This window comes from Muntiacus reevesi, chromosome 16 (assembly GCF_963930625.1).
Source record: "Muntiacus reevesi chromosome 16, mMunRee1.1, whole genome shotgun sequence".
NCBI lineage: Eukaryota > Metazoa > Chordata > Mammalia > Artiodactyla > Cervidae > Muntiacus > Muntiacus reevesi.
Window position 1 is genome coordinate 28210705 of NC_089264.1, and position 18969 is coordinate 28229673.

The window sequence follows — 18969 nt, forward strand, 5'->3', positions numbered from 1 at the left end:
CCTTTAATCTGCTTATTGATAAGAAATAAATATATACTTTCAAAATTTGAGTAAATAAACTTGAGTAACACGAATCACTGTTCATCTAGGCACTCACTTCAAGAGTATGCATTTCTTCCTGTTTGGAAGGAATAGGTTTGACACAAGATAAAAGCACAGAATACAAATAAATGTAAATGGACCAATACCCTTAAAATATAAGCAGGTAGTTTGTCTTTATTTCAGATCCAGTTGATGGGTTTCCAGGCTTTTCTCATGTGGTTTCTGGGGCACTCTACATCATAAATTTGGATAAAAAGTGAATCTATATTCATTGTACATAAAAAGCAAAGCAATCCTATGATGCATACAAAGGAACACAATTCCTCAAATATTGGCAAATAAATAGAATACATGGCTGTGCAATACTTTAAACAAAGATGACCTTCAAAAATACATAACTAATTTTTTCACAAATGGCATCAGTTTTTAAAAGAATGGATATGTCTACTCAAACAATTATGGTGTGATCTTTTTAAAGAACAAATTATTAAATAGTATCCATGCTGTTTTAACTCCAGTTCCTCACAAATAAGATCTACTTATAGCATGATTTTTCAAAATTCCTAAAAATAAGAATGACTGGGAGAGCTTTCATACAAATGCTGATTTACTGACTTCAACACCAGAGACTTTTATTCAAAGTATTTTATTTTTTTTTTACAACCATCCCAGGTGATTTTACATGCAGTAGTCTCTGGAACATACTTTTTTTCCTGAGAAAACTGACTGGAAGCCAGGTGTACTTCCATAGTAATAGAATGAGCACCATTCTGATTAAGGGTACAATACATCCTTGGGAGAATCATTACTGTTTCTTAACTTTAAAAGGTATCATGTGTTGTAATTTATGACTTTGGTTACCTACAAACGAGATGCTTTCTAACCGTGCTGTGCACTTTTCATTGCACGGCTACCTGAACATTCTGGCTGGGGACCTCATCCTACTCATTGTAACTTTATTTTTCATTCAAAAGCATTATACATTCCCTGAAGAAAAACTGAATAGCACGAATTAACTGAAATAAATAAAATTGCCATCACCTCACTACTTACACCTCACTACTAACATTTTACTATATGTCTTTCCAGTCTCATTTCAACAAATAAAAAAATTTCATGAGCAAAATAGTTCACAAAAAAGCATTATAAACCCACGGCTGTATTATTCTCAACAGCTAAAACATGGAAGTAAACTGTGTCCACTGACACACGAATGGATAAGCAAAATGTGGTATATTACATAAGATGTAGTTCAGCCTTAAAAAGGAAGGTGTTCCTGACAGATGCTAGCAACATGAATGAACCTAGAGGACATCAGGCTAAGTGAAATAAGCCAGTCACAAAAAGATGAACACTCTACTTATATGAGATACTTAGAGAAGTTAAAGTCATAAAGACAACAAGAAGAATGGTGGCTGTCAAGGGTTAGGAGGGAAGAGAGTTGGGGAAAACTAAAGCTTAATGGGTAAGAATTTTGGTTCTACAAGATAAACAGAGTTATATAAATGGATGGTGGTGATGGTTGCACAACATTATAAACATATTTAACATCAATGGACTGTATACCTAAGTGATTAAGATGGAAAACTTTCTGTTCTGTGTATTTCACCACATAAAAAACTGCGGGGAAATCATAATTACCTTGTAACTAGATTGTTTTCACTTATAATACTGTAGACATTTTCTAAAACAATAGTCTTTTCTGCAACATGAGTTTCAAAGACTACATGGTATACATACAGACACATCCTAATTAGAAAGTCAGTCTTCTGATGATGTATATCTAGAAGATTGGGAAGATTTCATTATAATCCACCTTTGCTGTGATACATAAAATTCTGTGATGAACATTCCTACACATACATCATTGTACATGTCAATGATTATTTTCCGAATCTTGATTTTAAAAAGTACAATTATTAGGTTGAAGGATATGTATTTTAAGTTTGTCAAATACATTGTCAAAATATCCTTTTAAAAATATTATAAGTTTCTTTTTTTTTTTTTACCAACGTGAACATATATCTTAGTTATTTTGAAGTAATTTCAGTCTTACAGAAAACCGGTAAGGATAAAGGACGCCAATGTGCCCTTTAGAGAGTTCCCATTCCAGCGAGAGAGCAACTGACAATGCGGGTGTACAAACGGCATGGAGCAAATAACGGCGCTGGAAACAACTTAAAATCTATTTCCAGTTTTAAGGACAAGAAAGCAAAAGGCCTGATTCTGCAGAAAATCATACAGATTCCTGGATACTCTATCAGAACTAGAAGAACTAACTACATAAGCACAACATATTCAGTTCAGTTCAGTTGCTCAGTCGTGTCCGACTCATTGCAACCCCATGAACCGCAGCATGCCAGGCCTCCCTGTCCATCAACAACTCCCATGTCCATCAAGTCGGTGATGCCATCCAACCATCTCATCCTCTGTCGTCCCCTTCTCCTCCTGCCCTCAATCTTTCCCAGCATCAGGGTCTTTTCAAATGAATCAGCTCTTCTCATAAGGTGGCCAAAGTACTGGAGTTTCAGCTTCAACATCAGTCCCTCCAATGAACACACAGGATTAATCTCCTTTAGGATGGACTGGTTGGATCTCCTTGCAGTCCAAGGGACTCTCAAGGGTCTTCTCCAACACCACAGTTCAAAAGCATCAATTCTTCATGAACCTAACATTCCAGGTTCCTATGCAATATTGCTCTTTACAGCATCAGACCTTGCTGCTATCACCAGTCACATCCACAACTGGGTGTTATTTTTGCTTTGGCTCCATCCCTTCCTTCTTTCTGGAGTTATTTTTCCACTGCTCAACATATTATCAGTAGACAAATATAGAAAGCCTCAGCGACTTTCACTTTTCCACGTAAATGCAGAATACTCTGAACCATAAGGACAGTATACTTATTACTCATCTTAACAGATTTCTGATTGATGAGAGCCATGAGACCAGAAAGCATCTAAGGGATTTTTCCTTATCATCGAGCACTGCTTTAAAAAAGGCGAGCATTACCTTCCCACTTTCCTTTTCTTTGCCCCAATAACCCTAGCCCCTATAGCCTCAACAACTGCCTCCTGGTCTTCTGTCATGAATTTATTGCCTTATCAATAAACCTTTTGTTTCTGTTGGTCACGCCAGTCACGTTTTAATCTGCCATTACCTGTGCTCAGAGCATTAACAATGTAAACACCCAAGTCACTGTTGAGTCTCCGAAGGTGAACACTACCAGATAACTATCAGGAAAAGAACAGAGCCCCCGATTCTCTCCAGGGCAGCAGATTTCTACTGGGCTGTCACTCCAACTGCTCAGGGAAGGAGATCGGAGAACTCTCCAGGGAAGTCTGGTTCACTCTGAGAGGCAAAGAAGAATCACCAGTGGTTTCCTAACAAAATAGTATTGTCACTACTTGTCTCCTTTCTGATAATTAACTGGTTTGCAGCTACTTAAAATGCCAGGACTGTTTTCATAAGGCTAGAATATGGCTCATAATGGCAATAAGAAATTAAAAAACTAAATAGCTAGAAAGAATCTTGGAAACACATGTTGGAAGACATCTTTATGTGTGTTCTCAATGTTATAATCACAGATAAATTGGAGACATCTTTCTATTACTAGAGCAAAAAGTGTCTGAAAAGCATAGTCTTGTCAGAGGATTTTAGTCAACAGATAATACTGTAAAGTAGTCTACTTTCCTCATATATTGGTATGTCATCTTATGGTAACATCTAGAAATAAATTCACTATAAGAACAAAGATATAATATTCTAATTACTTCCCTGCAGAAAAAGTATAGAATTTTATTTCCTGGTAACAAAGGAAGTTAAGAAAGAATTTTTATATTCAGATTAAAAAAGACTAATGATTTCTAAATTCCTTCCATATGCCCCCAACACAAAGTAAACCAGAATTTCCAGAAAAGTTAAAAGCTGCACATTTCAAGAAATGTTAAGGATACTCCTTGTCAAGGAATTCAGCTCAGGCTCACATACTGGTTTATATTACCGCAAGTATAATACATGTGTCAGAAGGAGAATTCTGCAACTCAACTTCGCATTCTATCATATATTCAACCTATGTGCATTGTGGAGAATAAGGGAGTTGTTTCACTGGCTAAATACCTGTTACTCTATTGAGTTTAATTTATAATTGATAATACCAAAGCTAAGTAACAGCATGTTAAAACAAATCTGTAAACTGCTCAAAATAGCTTTTTAGTTGATTAAGAAATCAGAAGGTAAAGTTGAGTTTAGGAAAGCCTGTATTATAATGTTACTTAACCTACACTGGAAGTTACGCTATTTCAAGATAAACAAAAAGGTGTTTCTGACACATTTTCTATGAAGTATACATTCAGTATACATAAGTCCCATATTTAAACACACAAAAACCCACACCTATTCCAAAAAATTATATGAACTTTGGTTTTATAAAACCCAAATTAGAGGATCCCATTTAATAAAGGAAAACTTCTGTTCATTTTAACACCAGTCTTCCACTCCTTTAAGTACTCATTTGAAAAAAAAATTAAACAAAAATAAGTAATAAGTAACTTGAGAGGAGAAAACAAACCTCACCAAATTCTCTTGCCTAAACATCATTTCAAGATTTCAAACCATGTGATGCTGAGAGTGTAGGCATACATCATTCTTCTGGTGCCCCTTCATCACTAATTCTGCAGGCAGGAAGCCAGACACCATGACTTCTCCCTACAAGCCTGTCCATCAAAACAGACCTCTCCCCCTCCTCTTAGCACCAACTGCAGTGTTACTGGGCTTCCCGAATCAAACTTCATCATTTATGATGAAGGTGTTGCATTTCATCTAATTACTTTCTGTAATTCTTCCTTCAGGAGAAAGAATATCATCCTAGGGTATTCTGTGTTGCTGGTGCTGAAATAAAATAAGCAAAGGAAAACTAATATTCATAGAAGAATTTCTGCTGCTTTCTGGCCACCGTTCATCATCTTTTTTTGAAATAGAAGATGACAAATAAAATTTCAAGGTTTTAAATATACAGTGATAAATATTTATTGGATGCGATTTTGTATCTCTAATATCCTGCTAAACAAATGCATCCAAGTTGGGGGGGGTGGTGAAAAAATTGGATAGATAGAAAAGGTTTTCTTGCTTATTTTTTAATCAGCAAACTTACTTGTAGGTATTTATAATTAAAGAGGCTTAGGTGAGGCTTTATTATAGATCAGAGAAGTACTAAGTGTAGGGGTACACGCATGCATGCATGCTAAGTTGGTTCAGTCATATCTGACTCTTTGTTACCCCATGAACTGTAGCCAGCCAGGATCCTCTATTCATGGAATCTCCAGGCCAGAATACTAGAATCAGTTGCCATTTCCTTCCCCAGGGTATCCTCCCCACCCAAGGATCAAACCCATGTCTCCAGCATGCATCTTCTGCATTGCAGGTAGATTTTTAGCTGCTGAGGCACCAGGAAAGCCCAGTACTTACATGGGATTCAATAAATGATAAATTACAGGGAAGAAGAGAAAGGAGGAAGGAAGAGAGTGTGTGTGTGCAAGAGACAGAGGGAGCAACCCTCTAACTCTATATTCTATAAGGAAGCAAGTGAAAGTCGCTATACAGTCCTATACAGTTCACGGAATTCTCCAGGCCAGAATACTGGAGTGGGTAGCCTTTCCCTTCTCCAGGGGATCTTCCCAGCCCAAGGATAGAACCAGGTCTCTGACACTGCAGGCAGATTCTTTACCTGCTGAGCCACAAGGGAAGCCTATTCTAGAATAAAGAAAATGCTAATTGTGCAAAGCAAACATAATAAACAGAAGGCTTTGAAGTAACCATATTGTTTATTGATTATTTCGTGATATTGCTAACCAACCAACTACTTACTTAGAGCATTCCAGCTCTTATATACATAAAAGCTTTTTTTCCGACAATGCCATTCAGGGTTTTCTTCTCCTTTTCTTTTTTTATAGAAGATTCAGGGTGATGTGGTCCAAGGCCCATTTCCCACCTCCAGTACTCACTCTAGCTGTGTAACCTTCACACGGTACTTGACCTCACTCTTCCTCAGCTGCATGTCTGTGAAATGGGGATGATGATAATAGTGCCTTCCCCACTGAGCTGTTATAAGGATTAAATTAGTTAGTATATGTAAAGCAATCAGAAAAGTAATTGGACAGCAAGGAGATCAAACCAGTCAATCTTAAGGGAAATCAACCCAGAATACTTTTTGGAAGGACTGATGCTGAAGCTGAAACTCCAGTATTTTGGTCATCTGATGTGAACAGTCTACTCATTGGAAAAGTCCCTGATGCTGGAAAAAACTGAGTACAGAAGGAAAAGAGGGCATCAGAGGATAAGATGGCTAGATGGTATCACCGATACAATCGACAGGAACTTGGGTGAACTTTAGGAGATGGTAAGGGACAGGGAGGCCTGGCTTGCCACAGTCCATTGGGCTGCAAAGAGTCAGACATGACTGGGTGACTCAACAACTTCAAAAAGGGCCATGGTAAGTAAGCACTCCATTCATATTAGCAAATGTGATTATCATGGTTATGATGATAATTTCCACTGCCTTCACCCACAAAACTGGCCTGGGCTCTGAGCTCTAGCTCCCTTCAACTGTACCTCTTCCCAATGAGCAAAGGGTTTGCAAAACCCCAGTGAAGTGTCCATCCCAAATTTGTACCATCCCACTCTCCATTTAAAACACTGACCATTGCCCCAAAGTCTGAAATTCTACCTAAATGGCCCCAGGCCTGTGTCTGGGGACTGTACAGCCCCCTGTCTCCTTGAAGGGGGACTGAAGAACTGGTGTACTTACCCTAACCTTTGACAAAGAGGTGACGGAGGTTGGCTGGGGCAAGACATGTGGGCAGAGCATAAACCAGAGGGCCAGGTGTTTGCCCAACATTAAGCTTCTGATTACTGAGGCATCCATTTCAAAACATCTCAAATAAACATATTACCAGCTGCATGATGCAACTACTAGCAAAACAACTAGTAAGAAAGCAGGTAACCCTGCCCACGAAGTTCCCTGGATAACTGACCACCTTGATAACTCCACTTTTCCTTCCCCATACCCTCATCTCCACTCTTATATTTTAAATTTGCCAATATTTTTGTAGCTGTGTAGGGTGACAAATGTTAGCTAGACTTATTGTGGTAATGATTTTGCAATACATACAAATATCGAGTCATGATGTTGTACACCTGACACTAATATAACATTTTATGTCAATTATAACTCGGTCATTTAAATTAATTAATCAATTTGCCAATAAAGGGTGAATCTATGAAATCCTAGGCACCCTAATTTTGACCCCAATAAAAGTAGAAGCCCAGGTCCCCACCCCACAGGCCTGTGACCCTGCTGGGTGGCCCTCAGGTGTGCTGTGTAACCTCTAGTTTCTGCAAATAATGCATCTTTTCTCTCAGATTTCTCTGACAGTGGTTGCTGAGGTGAATTTTATATAATAAGAACCACATGGACCAGCCTAGTCACAACATTGGCTCCAGTTGAAGAAACGTCTGTGGGGGCTGCCAGAGTGGTGTGGACCCAGGTAAGCGCTTCAGGCATTCCGAACCAACAGCATCACCACCACAGACACAAACCCTTGTCCCGCTGCATGCGTGAGCGGCTCCTCCAGGGCAGGGCTCCCCACCACTCCCCCTCCCACACTGCAGTGAATCAGTCTAAGTAGCTCAAGCATTCTAAACACAAAGTTGGTGTTCTTCCCCATTATAAAAATATACTTGTTAAATTCAGTTAATAGAAAGTATTTTATTTGCCAGTCTGCTATATTGGATTATGAGTTTTAATTAGGTAAATGGTATGCGATTTTCCATTTATACTATTGCCCCAGCTCCACAAAAGTTAGGGTTGGTCCTAAGTATTACAACAGCAGCTAAAATTTAAAATATCAAAATAAGATGGCTCCATGTCTCTTTAATACCCCTGTTCTTTATTTTGGGTTTTATACCAAAACATACATACACGTCTCCAATACAACTATATGTAGACATATATACATCAGGCTGCAATGCAAATGTTTCTGACCAAGGCGCTACTGAATTCAGCAAACATATACAGTACACTTCCTGTGAAAATGCTGCCCATGTATATACAGTAGAGGCAAAAAACAGCAGCTCTATGGTATATTTATGTAAACATGACCAGTGCTCTCAGATCATAGTCTTCAGGGACTTTTATTGGACCCAAAATGACTGCACCAGAAACGGTGAGGTGGAATCTACACAGACCTCACCTAGGCGCTACCTAGGAATCTTCGGAGTTCAAAGCAGTACCTTTAAAGCCACTAAACTTCACACCTTCAAATCTGTCACCTTGTACAATTCTCACACAACCCACCAGCCACATCAGCATCCGCTTTCCTGAACAAAGGACTTGCCTTCCCAGTACCACTGCTCTTCCTTCCAAAACCTTTTCACTGAGCTCTCTAGAACGCTCAGCCTCCTGAGAGCCCTCCGCTGCCTGCCAGGTCCTAACTGGAATCTGGTTCCACCTACAGGACAGTATGTGAACTGCAGCCCTGTCAGCATTTAAGTCAGTTTTCCTAATCCCTACTGTTAGGATTTTCTCCTTGAGGGAAGTGATTCTAGCACATCTATCTTCATTTCTTGCACTTTTACCCACCTTCCAGCCCCAAGCCCAACACATCAACTCCTGTATCAGTGCTATTCAAAATGCTGTCTATAGATCACCTACTTTTTGCAACTGATTCATAATGGAATGACCACAAAACAAAATAAACATTTAGAATTTTATAGCAGTTTGAAATCAGTGGACTTCTCTTTGAACAAGGTGTTGTCAAACACACACATTGAGACACAGTGGCGCTAGCCATATCCACACATAGGTCTTTTTCTACCGAATGTGTTGCCAAAACTTTAATGTGCATATAAATCACTTGGGAAATCTCATTAAAAATGCAGGTTTAGTAGTCTGGAGTGAGGCCTGAGCCTCTGCATTTCTAACGAGTTTCAAGTAATGCTGGTGCTGCTGACCCACAGGCCCACTTTGAACAGTGAGGCGTCAAACAACTGAATTAGGAGACTTTTCCCAACCAGCTTTGCTGTTTCACATGACTGCAGCTTGCAAATCTTTCTCAAATATTGCAAACATTACATTGCCTCTGTTTAGAGTCATTGCTATTCACAGGCTGTGCAACCTTGGGAAAGTTAGTTAACATCTCTGTGTTACAAGAGTCTCATATTTAAATGGGGACTAATAATCCTAAATACCCTATAGGATTGTTGTGAAGCTCAAATGGTTGAATTAATGTCGTAGTTACTAGCATTATTCTTGGCTTATGTTAGCCATTTTCATTTTTAAATTGTTTATTTCTGCCTTGCCCACTTGGCAAACTTCTGTTCATCCTTAAAATTTGCTCAAGTATCACATCTATGCAGCTATTTTGACATCCTCCTACTCCAAAATGAGCCACTCTTTTGTGTCTACTGAGATTTTTCTGAGTATAATTATTTCCATGTTTTTCTCTCACAATCTAGTGTGCTAGTCTTGAAAGCAAGAATTTTCTTCATCCATTTCTGAATCCCTAACACCTAGCATGCTGACTGGCAAAATTAAAAAAAAAAAAACTGCCTGTGACTTTTTGATGTGCATTATTATGAATTAATCTTACAGAGCTAGGCTATAGGAACAAATGTTATAAAATATCATCAGAACCCAATAAGGTCGTTGTATTTTGTTCGGAAGATATTCTTTTAAGAAATAAAAATCAATGATGATAAATCATCTTAAGCTACCTTTTTAAGACTTAGGACTCTATGACAATTACAAATCATTTATTTTGTGGTGAGACCAAGAAAAAAGGAAACATGGGAGCTGTTTTTAACCAAGAGTCATTGGGGATGCAGTGTGTGTCTTTTTTTAATGAGCAACACTACATGTATACGTCTCAGAACTAAACTTTCTAGATATTTTCTCCATTTTATCAATATATATGAATTAACTAAAAGGTAGTTACTCTAGCATAAGTAAAAGGAAACTCTATGAAGCAAATAATCTGAATTAACCCTTTATAAAAGGGTCCCCAGCCTCCGGAATCTAATGTCTGATGATCTAAGGTGGAGCTGATGTAATAATAATAGAATTAAGATGCATAATAAATGTAATGCACTTGAATTATCCTGAAAACACCTCCCTGTGCAGTCTGTAAAAAAATTATCTTCCAAAACACCAGACCCCGGTGTCAAAAAGGCTGGGGACTGCAGCTTTATAAGGTCCTTATTTTTAAAACAAATGTAGCCAAATAGCATTTGAATGAGGCACAACTTCTGAATAACATTTAGGTTAGGGGTAAACAAAAAACACTTTGTCCCTCCTCTATCCTCTTGAAACCCACTCCAAGCTCTAGTCACTAGTTTTCTGAGGGAAGTAAGAACAGGGTAAAGAAGTAAATCTTAAGAGTAAAGTCACATGTGACTATTTTCCAAATAACTCCCTGTATTCATCTCTGAATGTCAGTTTCATTGTCACCTTGTCTCAGCCCTCTGGCCCAGGAGTGAGAAAACGGTACAGGCAGATACATTTGGAAAAGAGAATAACTCTAGTGTTTATCTCTTTATGCCCAAAGCTTTTCCAGCCCATGAGCCTTCCTCTCCTTACCTCTGCTTTTCAGTGGAGGAAGCGTGGGATGTAGATCTTTATTACATTCATTCCGTTCTGTGCAGCATTCAATGGATCTTCTCTGATGAGGAATGGGAGTGTCCTGAAATTGAAACCTGACAACTATTAATAGGTTTACCCCAAATTTCAAAGCCATATCACCTAAAACTAGCCAATTAACACTCTTTAGAGAACTGACTTAAAATTCTAATAATTTTATTCAGACACGGTGAAATGCTGTATTAGGTAATTTCTTTCAAATCATCATGTATATTCTTACTGCAACTTTTGCACTTCTACAAAATTACTATTATATTTGCCATAACCAGTATGCATAGTATAAACTCAGGAAGAAGGCTTGGCTTAATGCAATTAACCAAACCGGAATTTGGGCAAGATGATCTAATGAGTCCCTAAGCCAAAAGTTAACAGCAAAAATAAAATGACTACTTGATTTCAAAATGAAGGGAGAACTGACCCAATGCAAATTTTCTAATTATTGTTCAAATTACTGAAAACAAGCTAGTACAAAAAAATTCTGTTTTATCTTGCTTGCAACTTGGTTGTAATCTTGCCCATAAAAGGTTACAAAGTGGAATCAAGGTATCTTCCTTACCCGACACTGAAAATCTGAGCCTTCTAGTCCTAGGCATCCAGAAGTGACCACAGGCATCCCAGAGTCATCTTCTTCTATCATCGTGAAACAATATCCATCTGTGCTAAAGATCAAAGAGGCAAAGTAAGTGTGTGTGCGCTCGCATGAGAGAGAGAGTGTGTGTGTGTGTCCAGGGTAAAAGGAAATTAAGATGTTTATCACTTGTTTTGGGTTTCCCTGGTGGTAAAGAATTCACCTGCCAATGTAGGAGACTCGGGTTTCAATCCTTGAGTCAGAAAGACCCCCTGGAGAAGGAAATGGCAACTCACTCCAGTATTCTTGCCTGGGAAATCCCATGGACAGAAGAGCCTGGTGGGCTACAGTCCATGGCATTGCAAAAGAGTCAGACACAACTAACAGACTAAACAACAACAACAATCATTTGTTTCATTACAAACAAGAAGAAAGTCAAAGATCATATAACAGGTCATTATCTGATTAAAGAATCCCAAAACTTCCTTTAAAGTTGATTTAATTATCATAAACTATTTAGTCATATATCCTCCATCTAGAACTCATGAGAAAGGATCCAACATTTCCATATAACATATAAATTAACAGCATGTATACTACATACTAAACACTCATTCTGGCCCTTCACAGCTATTACCTTCAGAAATCCACTCCAAGGGGAAGGTAATAATATGCTTACTTTCTATATGAAGAAACTGAGGTTCAGAGATCTTGAGTAATTTCTCAAAGGCCGTACAGTTAGTGAGAGGCACAATAGGGGTTTGAACCCACGCAGGTGAGTGTTTATTCTGGTTCTACTTGCTCTGAGGCAGTGAAGTAAATCTATCTCTTCCTAAGGCATACAGAGGGTTTATAGACTAAGGGGAAGCAGGAATTGGGGTCAGCACCGCCCAAGTGAGGTGACTAAGACTGCCATGCAGTACCTGCCCTCTGCTTTCAGGATGGCATATGAAAACATCAGGCTTTGTGGTAATTTGGGTGTTGGGTAAGGATGGACAACAGAAAGAAGGACTTTTAACATGACTATGAAAACCAAAGAAACAATGCTTTTAATTTCTCCCTGGTTTTCTACACTGAAAAGAACTTTCACTTAGAATCTCATTTAATCCTCTCATCAATAATGACAAGTAATATTTCTATTTTACAAACAGGTAAATCAAGGTTATGAGAGTCTAACAAACTTATACAAGGTCACAAAACAAACAGATATAGAATCATATGTAGCATCAAGGACTTTTTGCTTCATTCTCATAGCTTTTCCAAAGTCCCTCCAGAGATTAAAAATGAAAAACAAGGACTATTACATATAGAACAATTTTTAAACAGACATTACTTCACAAGTTTGGGTGATGAATGCAGACAGACTCCCAATATAAGTCATAAACCACTACTGCATGTGCTAAGAAACAAACTACTGAACTACATCTCCATCTTTCTCATGAGAGAAAGGTGTATATCCATGGTCGGTGTCCAACACAGATGTGACTACATAGACCTAAAAAGTCAGAGGAAGAAAGCTCTGAGCATGATTTGTGTGTTGGTCTATTCTGTGTTAGTGGCGACAGCATTCTGCCATACACTTGTACTTCAGTTATCATCAAAACTCTTAGAATTGTTTACTTGGTTTTAAGCCTCAAGTGATCCAAAATGCCTGTTTACAAGAACAAGCAAGGCAAAATTCAGACATACTGATGAACAGCAAGGAATGGCCAATGACAAGGTCAAATGCATGAATACTGCTCTAGAAGAAAGACTGCCTTGGAACAGCCCATGCTCCAAATTCTTTGGGGTTTTTTAACTAATGTACTGAAATTACTATGAAAATCCAAAGCACGTAAACTCTGAAGGCAATAAATGAAAGAACCATTCCTTAGAAATTTACCTTAAACAATTAAGCAAACAATAACCATGTGATTTTTCTTTTATCCCTTTCCTCTACATTTCTTCTATCCCTTTCCTATATATTTACACTCTGTAACTTGTATTTCTCATCAAAAGTAAAATTCAGGAATTAAGAATAAAATTATTTTAAGCTTCTGATATTAGGAAATCAAAGCATAACTAAAAAAGTTTGATATAATATGTTAAATCTAAAAAAGATTAATTTCTCCTTATCCAGCAGGTCCCCTTAAGTCAAAATCTAAGTATACAGAAATGTAATTTGAGGCAACTTATAAGAATAAAAAAAAGAAAAGGCTGGTAAAACTGTTGGCATGTTACTTTTACAATGTCCTGGTAAATGTAAAGAAACATCAGGAAAAATAAATTCAAGTTATAAAAATGTACTCCTTTATCTGTGAAGAGGAGGAAGCTAAAAATAGAGGATGGAAACAAGATTTTTGATGGAGAGATGTTATAGTGTATACAGAAGTAGAAATAAAATGCACACTTGAAACACGAAATGTTATAAACCAACATTACTTCAATAAAAAATAAATTTTAAAAAGAGGATGGAGAGGGAGAGAGGTCCTAGAGAAAGAAGTTGGTGTCCTATAAGTTATAAATTTGGATACAAACTGAAATATTTAGTTGGAGGACAAGCAAGGGGGCAAGAGAACCATCTCAAGGGCATATTACTGACAACAAGACAAAAATAATTTATAAACTTCTTACTGAAATTGCTAGCTAGTAAGGGCCATTGACTGGAAACCAGTAGCACAATTACAGAAGCTTAAAAATTACTTGAGAACTTTCAACTCTCGAGCAAGCACAAATATAAACACAACTGCACTCTGGAATCAAAGCCGATCCACCACCCACCACTAAGAGACGGCTGCTGAGTGTCACCCAAGGCATCTGACTTTACTATGGGCTTATCTCAACACTCTGCTGCTTGCTTCCATAATTAAGTGTAGTTTTCAAATGTTTTATATAGATTACTACCCGTCATCCCTAGAGTGTTGAAAGTGATAACAAGAAATGAAGAATCATGAGAAAAATAAAAGGTGAAATAATTTTATACAAAATTGAAAGCAGTGAGATGTATATATGAACACAGGATGAATCATTTGATTACAGTAATGATAATGAATTTTAAAAGACAATTCAAAAGGAAGGAGAGGCAAGATAGAGGCAGGGGATTAAGAGGTACAAACTACCATGTATAAAATAAATAAGCTACAAGGATATATTTGTACAGCATGAGGAAATATGGGCATTATTTTATAATAATTTTAAATGCAGTACAATCTATAAAAATACTAAATAATTATGCTGTTTATATAAAACTAATGGAATACTGTAAATCAACCAAACTTCAATAAAAAAAGACAATTGATGTGACATTTCAAAAATTCTGTCCCTGTGTTATAAGTCAGGAAAAGTAACTGACAGTTGCCTATAAACATTATCAGTCATCAGTACTGAATGCCTCTCAACATAAGGCTAATTCATGAAAAAGTGAAGCATTTGAAAAAGTAAACGTTATATGAGGTCAAAGTGGCGATAATAAAACCTCTGTTACAACCTTGGATAGTTCTCCAGGTTCATGCCTCCTTGAATATGCCCAGTATTTCAAAAGCAAAGAAATCGGGAACATCTTGAGATCATGGAGGACAGACTGCCTTGGAGATTTTCAGTGTGACCATGAACACTTAGCAGTAAGTAAGAACAGGATACACTTAGTTTAAAGCTTGGAGGGACCAAATGATATGCCTTAGGTGGCTGTGCATCCTGAGCCTGGAAGTTTTGCCTGTTTTCATTTGGAGTCAAGTGGATTTACAAATAGTGACAGCTCAGTTGGTAAAGAATCCACCTGCAATGCGGGAGACCTGGGTTGGATCCTTGGGTTGGGAAGATCCCCTGGAGAAGGGAAAGGCTACCTACTCCAGTATTCTGGCCTGGAGAATTCCATGGGCTGCGTCCATGAGGTCATAAAGAGTTGGACATGACTGAGCCACTTTGACTTTCATTTCTGGATCCCAACTCACTCATTGCAGAGTGAGGGCAAGGTTTATAAGGATTACCCAAGTCTTGGTCGCTTTAACTCTATTCTTCCACTAAGATCTTATGCTTCTTTATTATAAACCCCAAGTTGTCCAGAAATATAACCACCCCAGTTGAGAAGGGACTATTGTAGAAATTTTCTTCTAACTGGTTTAGATCTTTATAAAGATTAATTTAACTATAAAATATAATTTTTAAAGTAGTAGTTAAAAAGGAGTTTATCTTATCTGCTCAATCAGGGTGATAGGAAATTTTAAAAGTAGTAATAAAGTAAAAATCACCAAGTAACTCAAATATTATTTAATTATTAAATAGTTTAAAATTTTGCCCTTGACAAAAACTGATTAAATAAATGAAAACTTGAAGTGCATCTGTTCACAAGAATTCAAGTTCTCTACAACAATCAATCAATTCTGATCAAATTGAATCAACTTATTTATTCCACTTTTTTCCAGGGTGTAAGAAATAATAGCATTCTTAAATTTCTTTCAAAATTCTTTTAAGTTTCAGTCAGAAACTACTTGAAAGGCTGCTCATTTTAGGGGAATTGTAAATCCTTGAGGACACTGTCTTCTAAAATATCTATTTCACAATGAAGGGAATAAATACAGTTTTCTGTTATAGGTAAATAAAGATACAACTTTTCAAGTTGTGTTTAAGTCATGTAGAGTTTAGTCAGTTAACTAAAACAGCTGAAAGCTGCTTAACTACAGTTAATTTTACAAACTATTAAGCATACTGGCTTCCCTGGTGGCTCAGACGGTAATGAATCTGTCTGCAGTTCAGGAGACCTGGGTTTGATCCCTGGGTTGGGAAGATCCCCTGGAGAAGGGAATGGCAACCCGCTCCAGTATTCTTGCCTGGAGAATTTCAAGGACAGAGAAGCCTGGTGGGCTACAGTTCATGGGGTCACAAAGAGTCAGGCACGACTGAGCAACTAACACAGACAGATTAAGCATACTATGCCTCAGACAGATGCTGAGAATCAAGGGTGAGGAATACGCAGCCTCTGTTTTCAAGGAGTTCAACATCTATGCACTGGTCCTAGGAAAGACAAAGTCTTTCCACTTCAGGAGGGACAGAAATCACCAGCTAATTAGAGTGCTTTCTACTGACTGGCAGGAAGGCAAAGAATGCTGAGCAAAGGTCATCACTAGAGGCATGAAATCCTAAGGTTTTTGTTTGTTTGTTTGTTTCCCCTTATGATCTTAGGTGGGTGTGTTCCCATGGTGGTGGAGGGAAAGATGGTACGATGGGTGTGACTGTCACTGATCCCATTTTCTGGCTTCTCCTCTGAGATGTCACAGCACTGGGGGAAGCTGAAGTTCCTGAAGTTACAACATTAGTGATGAAGTTCGATGTGAGAGGGGTCTTTTGACTTTATCCTGAAGAGAGTGTAACTACCATACATCCTCCTCTGGCAGCCATGCCAGGTGATTTAATGTTTTGTTCACTTTCTTCTCACTACTGCAGTCCTGTGTAGACCTCTCACATACCTTCCTTACTCTGAGAGCCTCCTAGCCAGACACCCCCTCTCCTCTCTCTCCTCTCTAACCCATTCCGCACAGTACTGCCTGAAAAAATTTTACATCTTCCTTCCTGCTCAAGTATCTTCAATGATTCTCTATGTATAACTGTACTGAGCTCAACACTGTTCACTTTCTATTAAGTCCAACACTAAATGGATCCATTTAAGTATCATTTATGATTAATGAGAGACACGAAAGCAGAGTTATTCCTTATAAAAGATTTCGCAAGTGAATTTGAAACCATATCCTCATCCAACTAAGTGATATGTCCCACAGAAGGAACATTCTCATAAGTGAAATGGTTTTAACTCAACATCTTCTACTGGGAAAAAAAAGATCATAAAGCTGAATGTTCAGGTGGTCTGGGCAACAGTGGAATAAACTGGATGAACAGAAGATGTACACACAAATGAGAACAGTGCTCATTTCAAACACTCTTTTACCTGGGTCAGGAGCATCTCTCTGAAAGCACACACCATCATATTTGGCAGAAAGTTTAGAAGCTCCGGGTTAACACAAAGTATTTGGAACAGCTCTGGACAACATCGCCTGATCTTACATGTTCCTTCTTCCTCAAAAATCTTCAATGGTTCTCAATGTATAGCTGTAAAAAGCCTTACCCTGTTCACTTCCTATTAAACTCCTAAGCTTTCCCTTCTGCCCTCTTTGACTCTTCAGGAAACAGCTAGAGACTTATCTAATTTGTCATTTAGGTGCCTGGAATCATTTGTACATCTATGCAAATATACAATGTGATTTATTATATCTACAAACCCTGAAAACTGCCAAGGTAGGAGTATTTTGGGTCAAATGAATGAGGAAATATTTAAAATTACCTTGAAAAACCATTTAAAAAAAAAAATGGATGGACTTGTATGAGAGAGTAGAGGAACTTGAGGGGGGTGGTGAGAAAGGGACAAAAATGACTATCACAGATCATGTCAAGTAAAACTAGGAAGAATACATAAAGTGGGACCAGATTATATAGAGAAAAAAATAAATAAGACTGAGATTATGCCTGCTAGGACAGGAAAACAAAATAGAACACTGACATGGTGGAAGTCATACACAAAGAGTTAATTAAGGAGACTGCAGTGTTCAAAGCATACAGTGATAGTATGAGGTCCTAGGAACAGAATCTAGAAATGGAATAAGAAAGATAAACAATGCGAAGTAACAACTGAAAGGTATTTAAATGATCAATATTTTACTGAGGGAGGTTAGACAATGGTTTCATCTTTTAATTTGAATTATGGATATTAAAAAAATTATTCTACTACTTTATTCAGCATGATAGATATGCACTACATCCTCTAACATACATGCCATTAGGCCATGTAAATGGAATGGATTTTGGAAGCAGACACATCTTCACCTGACAGGAATCAAAGCCAAAAAGTACTCATAAAGAGTTAAAAAAATAATAATAATAAAATAAAGGACAAGACCCTCTACACTTTGTGCATGTTCTCTGAATTATCCCATCAAGGGCTTCCCAGACGGCTCAGCAGTAAAGAATCCACCTACAGTACAGGATACGTGGGTTCGAACCCTGGTTCGGAAGATTCCCTGGATCTTCAGGGGATTTCAGAATGTCTGAAAGTATGATGCACTTTTGATTTGGGCTACTTTCTGGGTTATTCTCTACCGGAATGTGGGAGTGTAAATGAGCATGCGCTCTACCCAGGCTATCCAGCTTGGCTACAATCTGCAAGCCCTAAGCAAGGACACTTTTATCTTTAAAACTGTTTTGCCTAGAAGGGCAAGATTTAGTGCAGTATTACTCAAAGTATGTTTCCTCAAAAACTGCTTATCACTGGTCTGTGAGTACATTAATATAGAAATTGAAATTTGTATCACAGTAACTCCAGCTCTGTTGAATTTAATTAAAGCATGCATGCTCAGTCGTTCAATTGTGTCCAACTCTTTGCAACCCTACAGACAGTAGCTCACCAGGCTCCTCTGTCCATGGGCTTCTCCAAGTAAGAATACTGGAGTGGGTTGCCATGACCTTCCCCATGGGACCTTCTGACCTAGGGATCGAACCCACGTATCCTGCATTTCCTGCATTATAGGTGGATTCTTTACTGCTGAACCATCCGGGAAGCCCTTGAACTTAATTAACAGACAATAGAAAAATGAAAAATGTAATCTGTAAGTATTTTTAATTAATTTTTCCAGTAATTCATTTTTAT

The 18969-nt window shown here is 37.9% G+C and overlaps 1 protein-coding gene across 8 annotated transcripts in view; it reads right to left on the minus strand.

The window, feature by feature from the left end:
• Window positions 1-18969, minus strand: part of BMPR1B (bone morphogenetic protein receptor type 1B) — a 423394-nt gene that overhangs the window by 28565 nt on the left and 375860 nt on the right. For 5 of the 8 annotated variants that reach the window (XM_065907198.1, XM_065907200.1, XM_065907199.1 and 2 more), the window contains 2 exons: window positions 11289-11391; window positions 10673-10775 (listed from right to left, as the gene is read on the minus strand). In XM_065907198.1, the coding sequence (XP_065763270.1) occupies window positions 10673-10775; window positions 11289-11391 (206 nt within the window). The remainder of the gene's footprint in view (window positions 1-10672; window positions 10776-11288; window positions 11392-18969) is intronic. The other 3 variants (XM_065907204.1, XM_065907205.1, XM_065907206.1) reach the window with 1 other exon arrangement.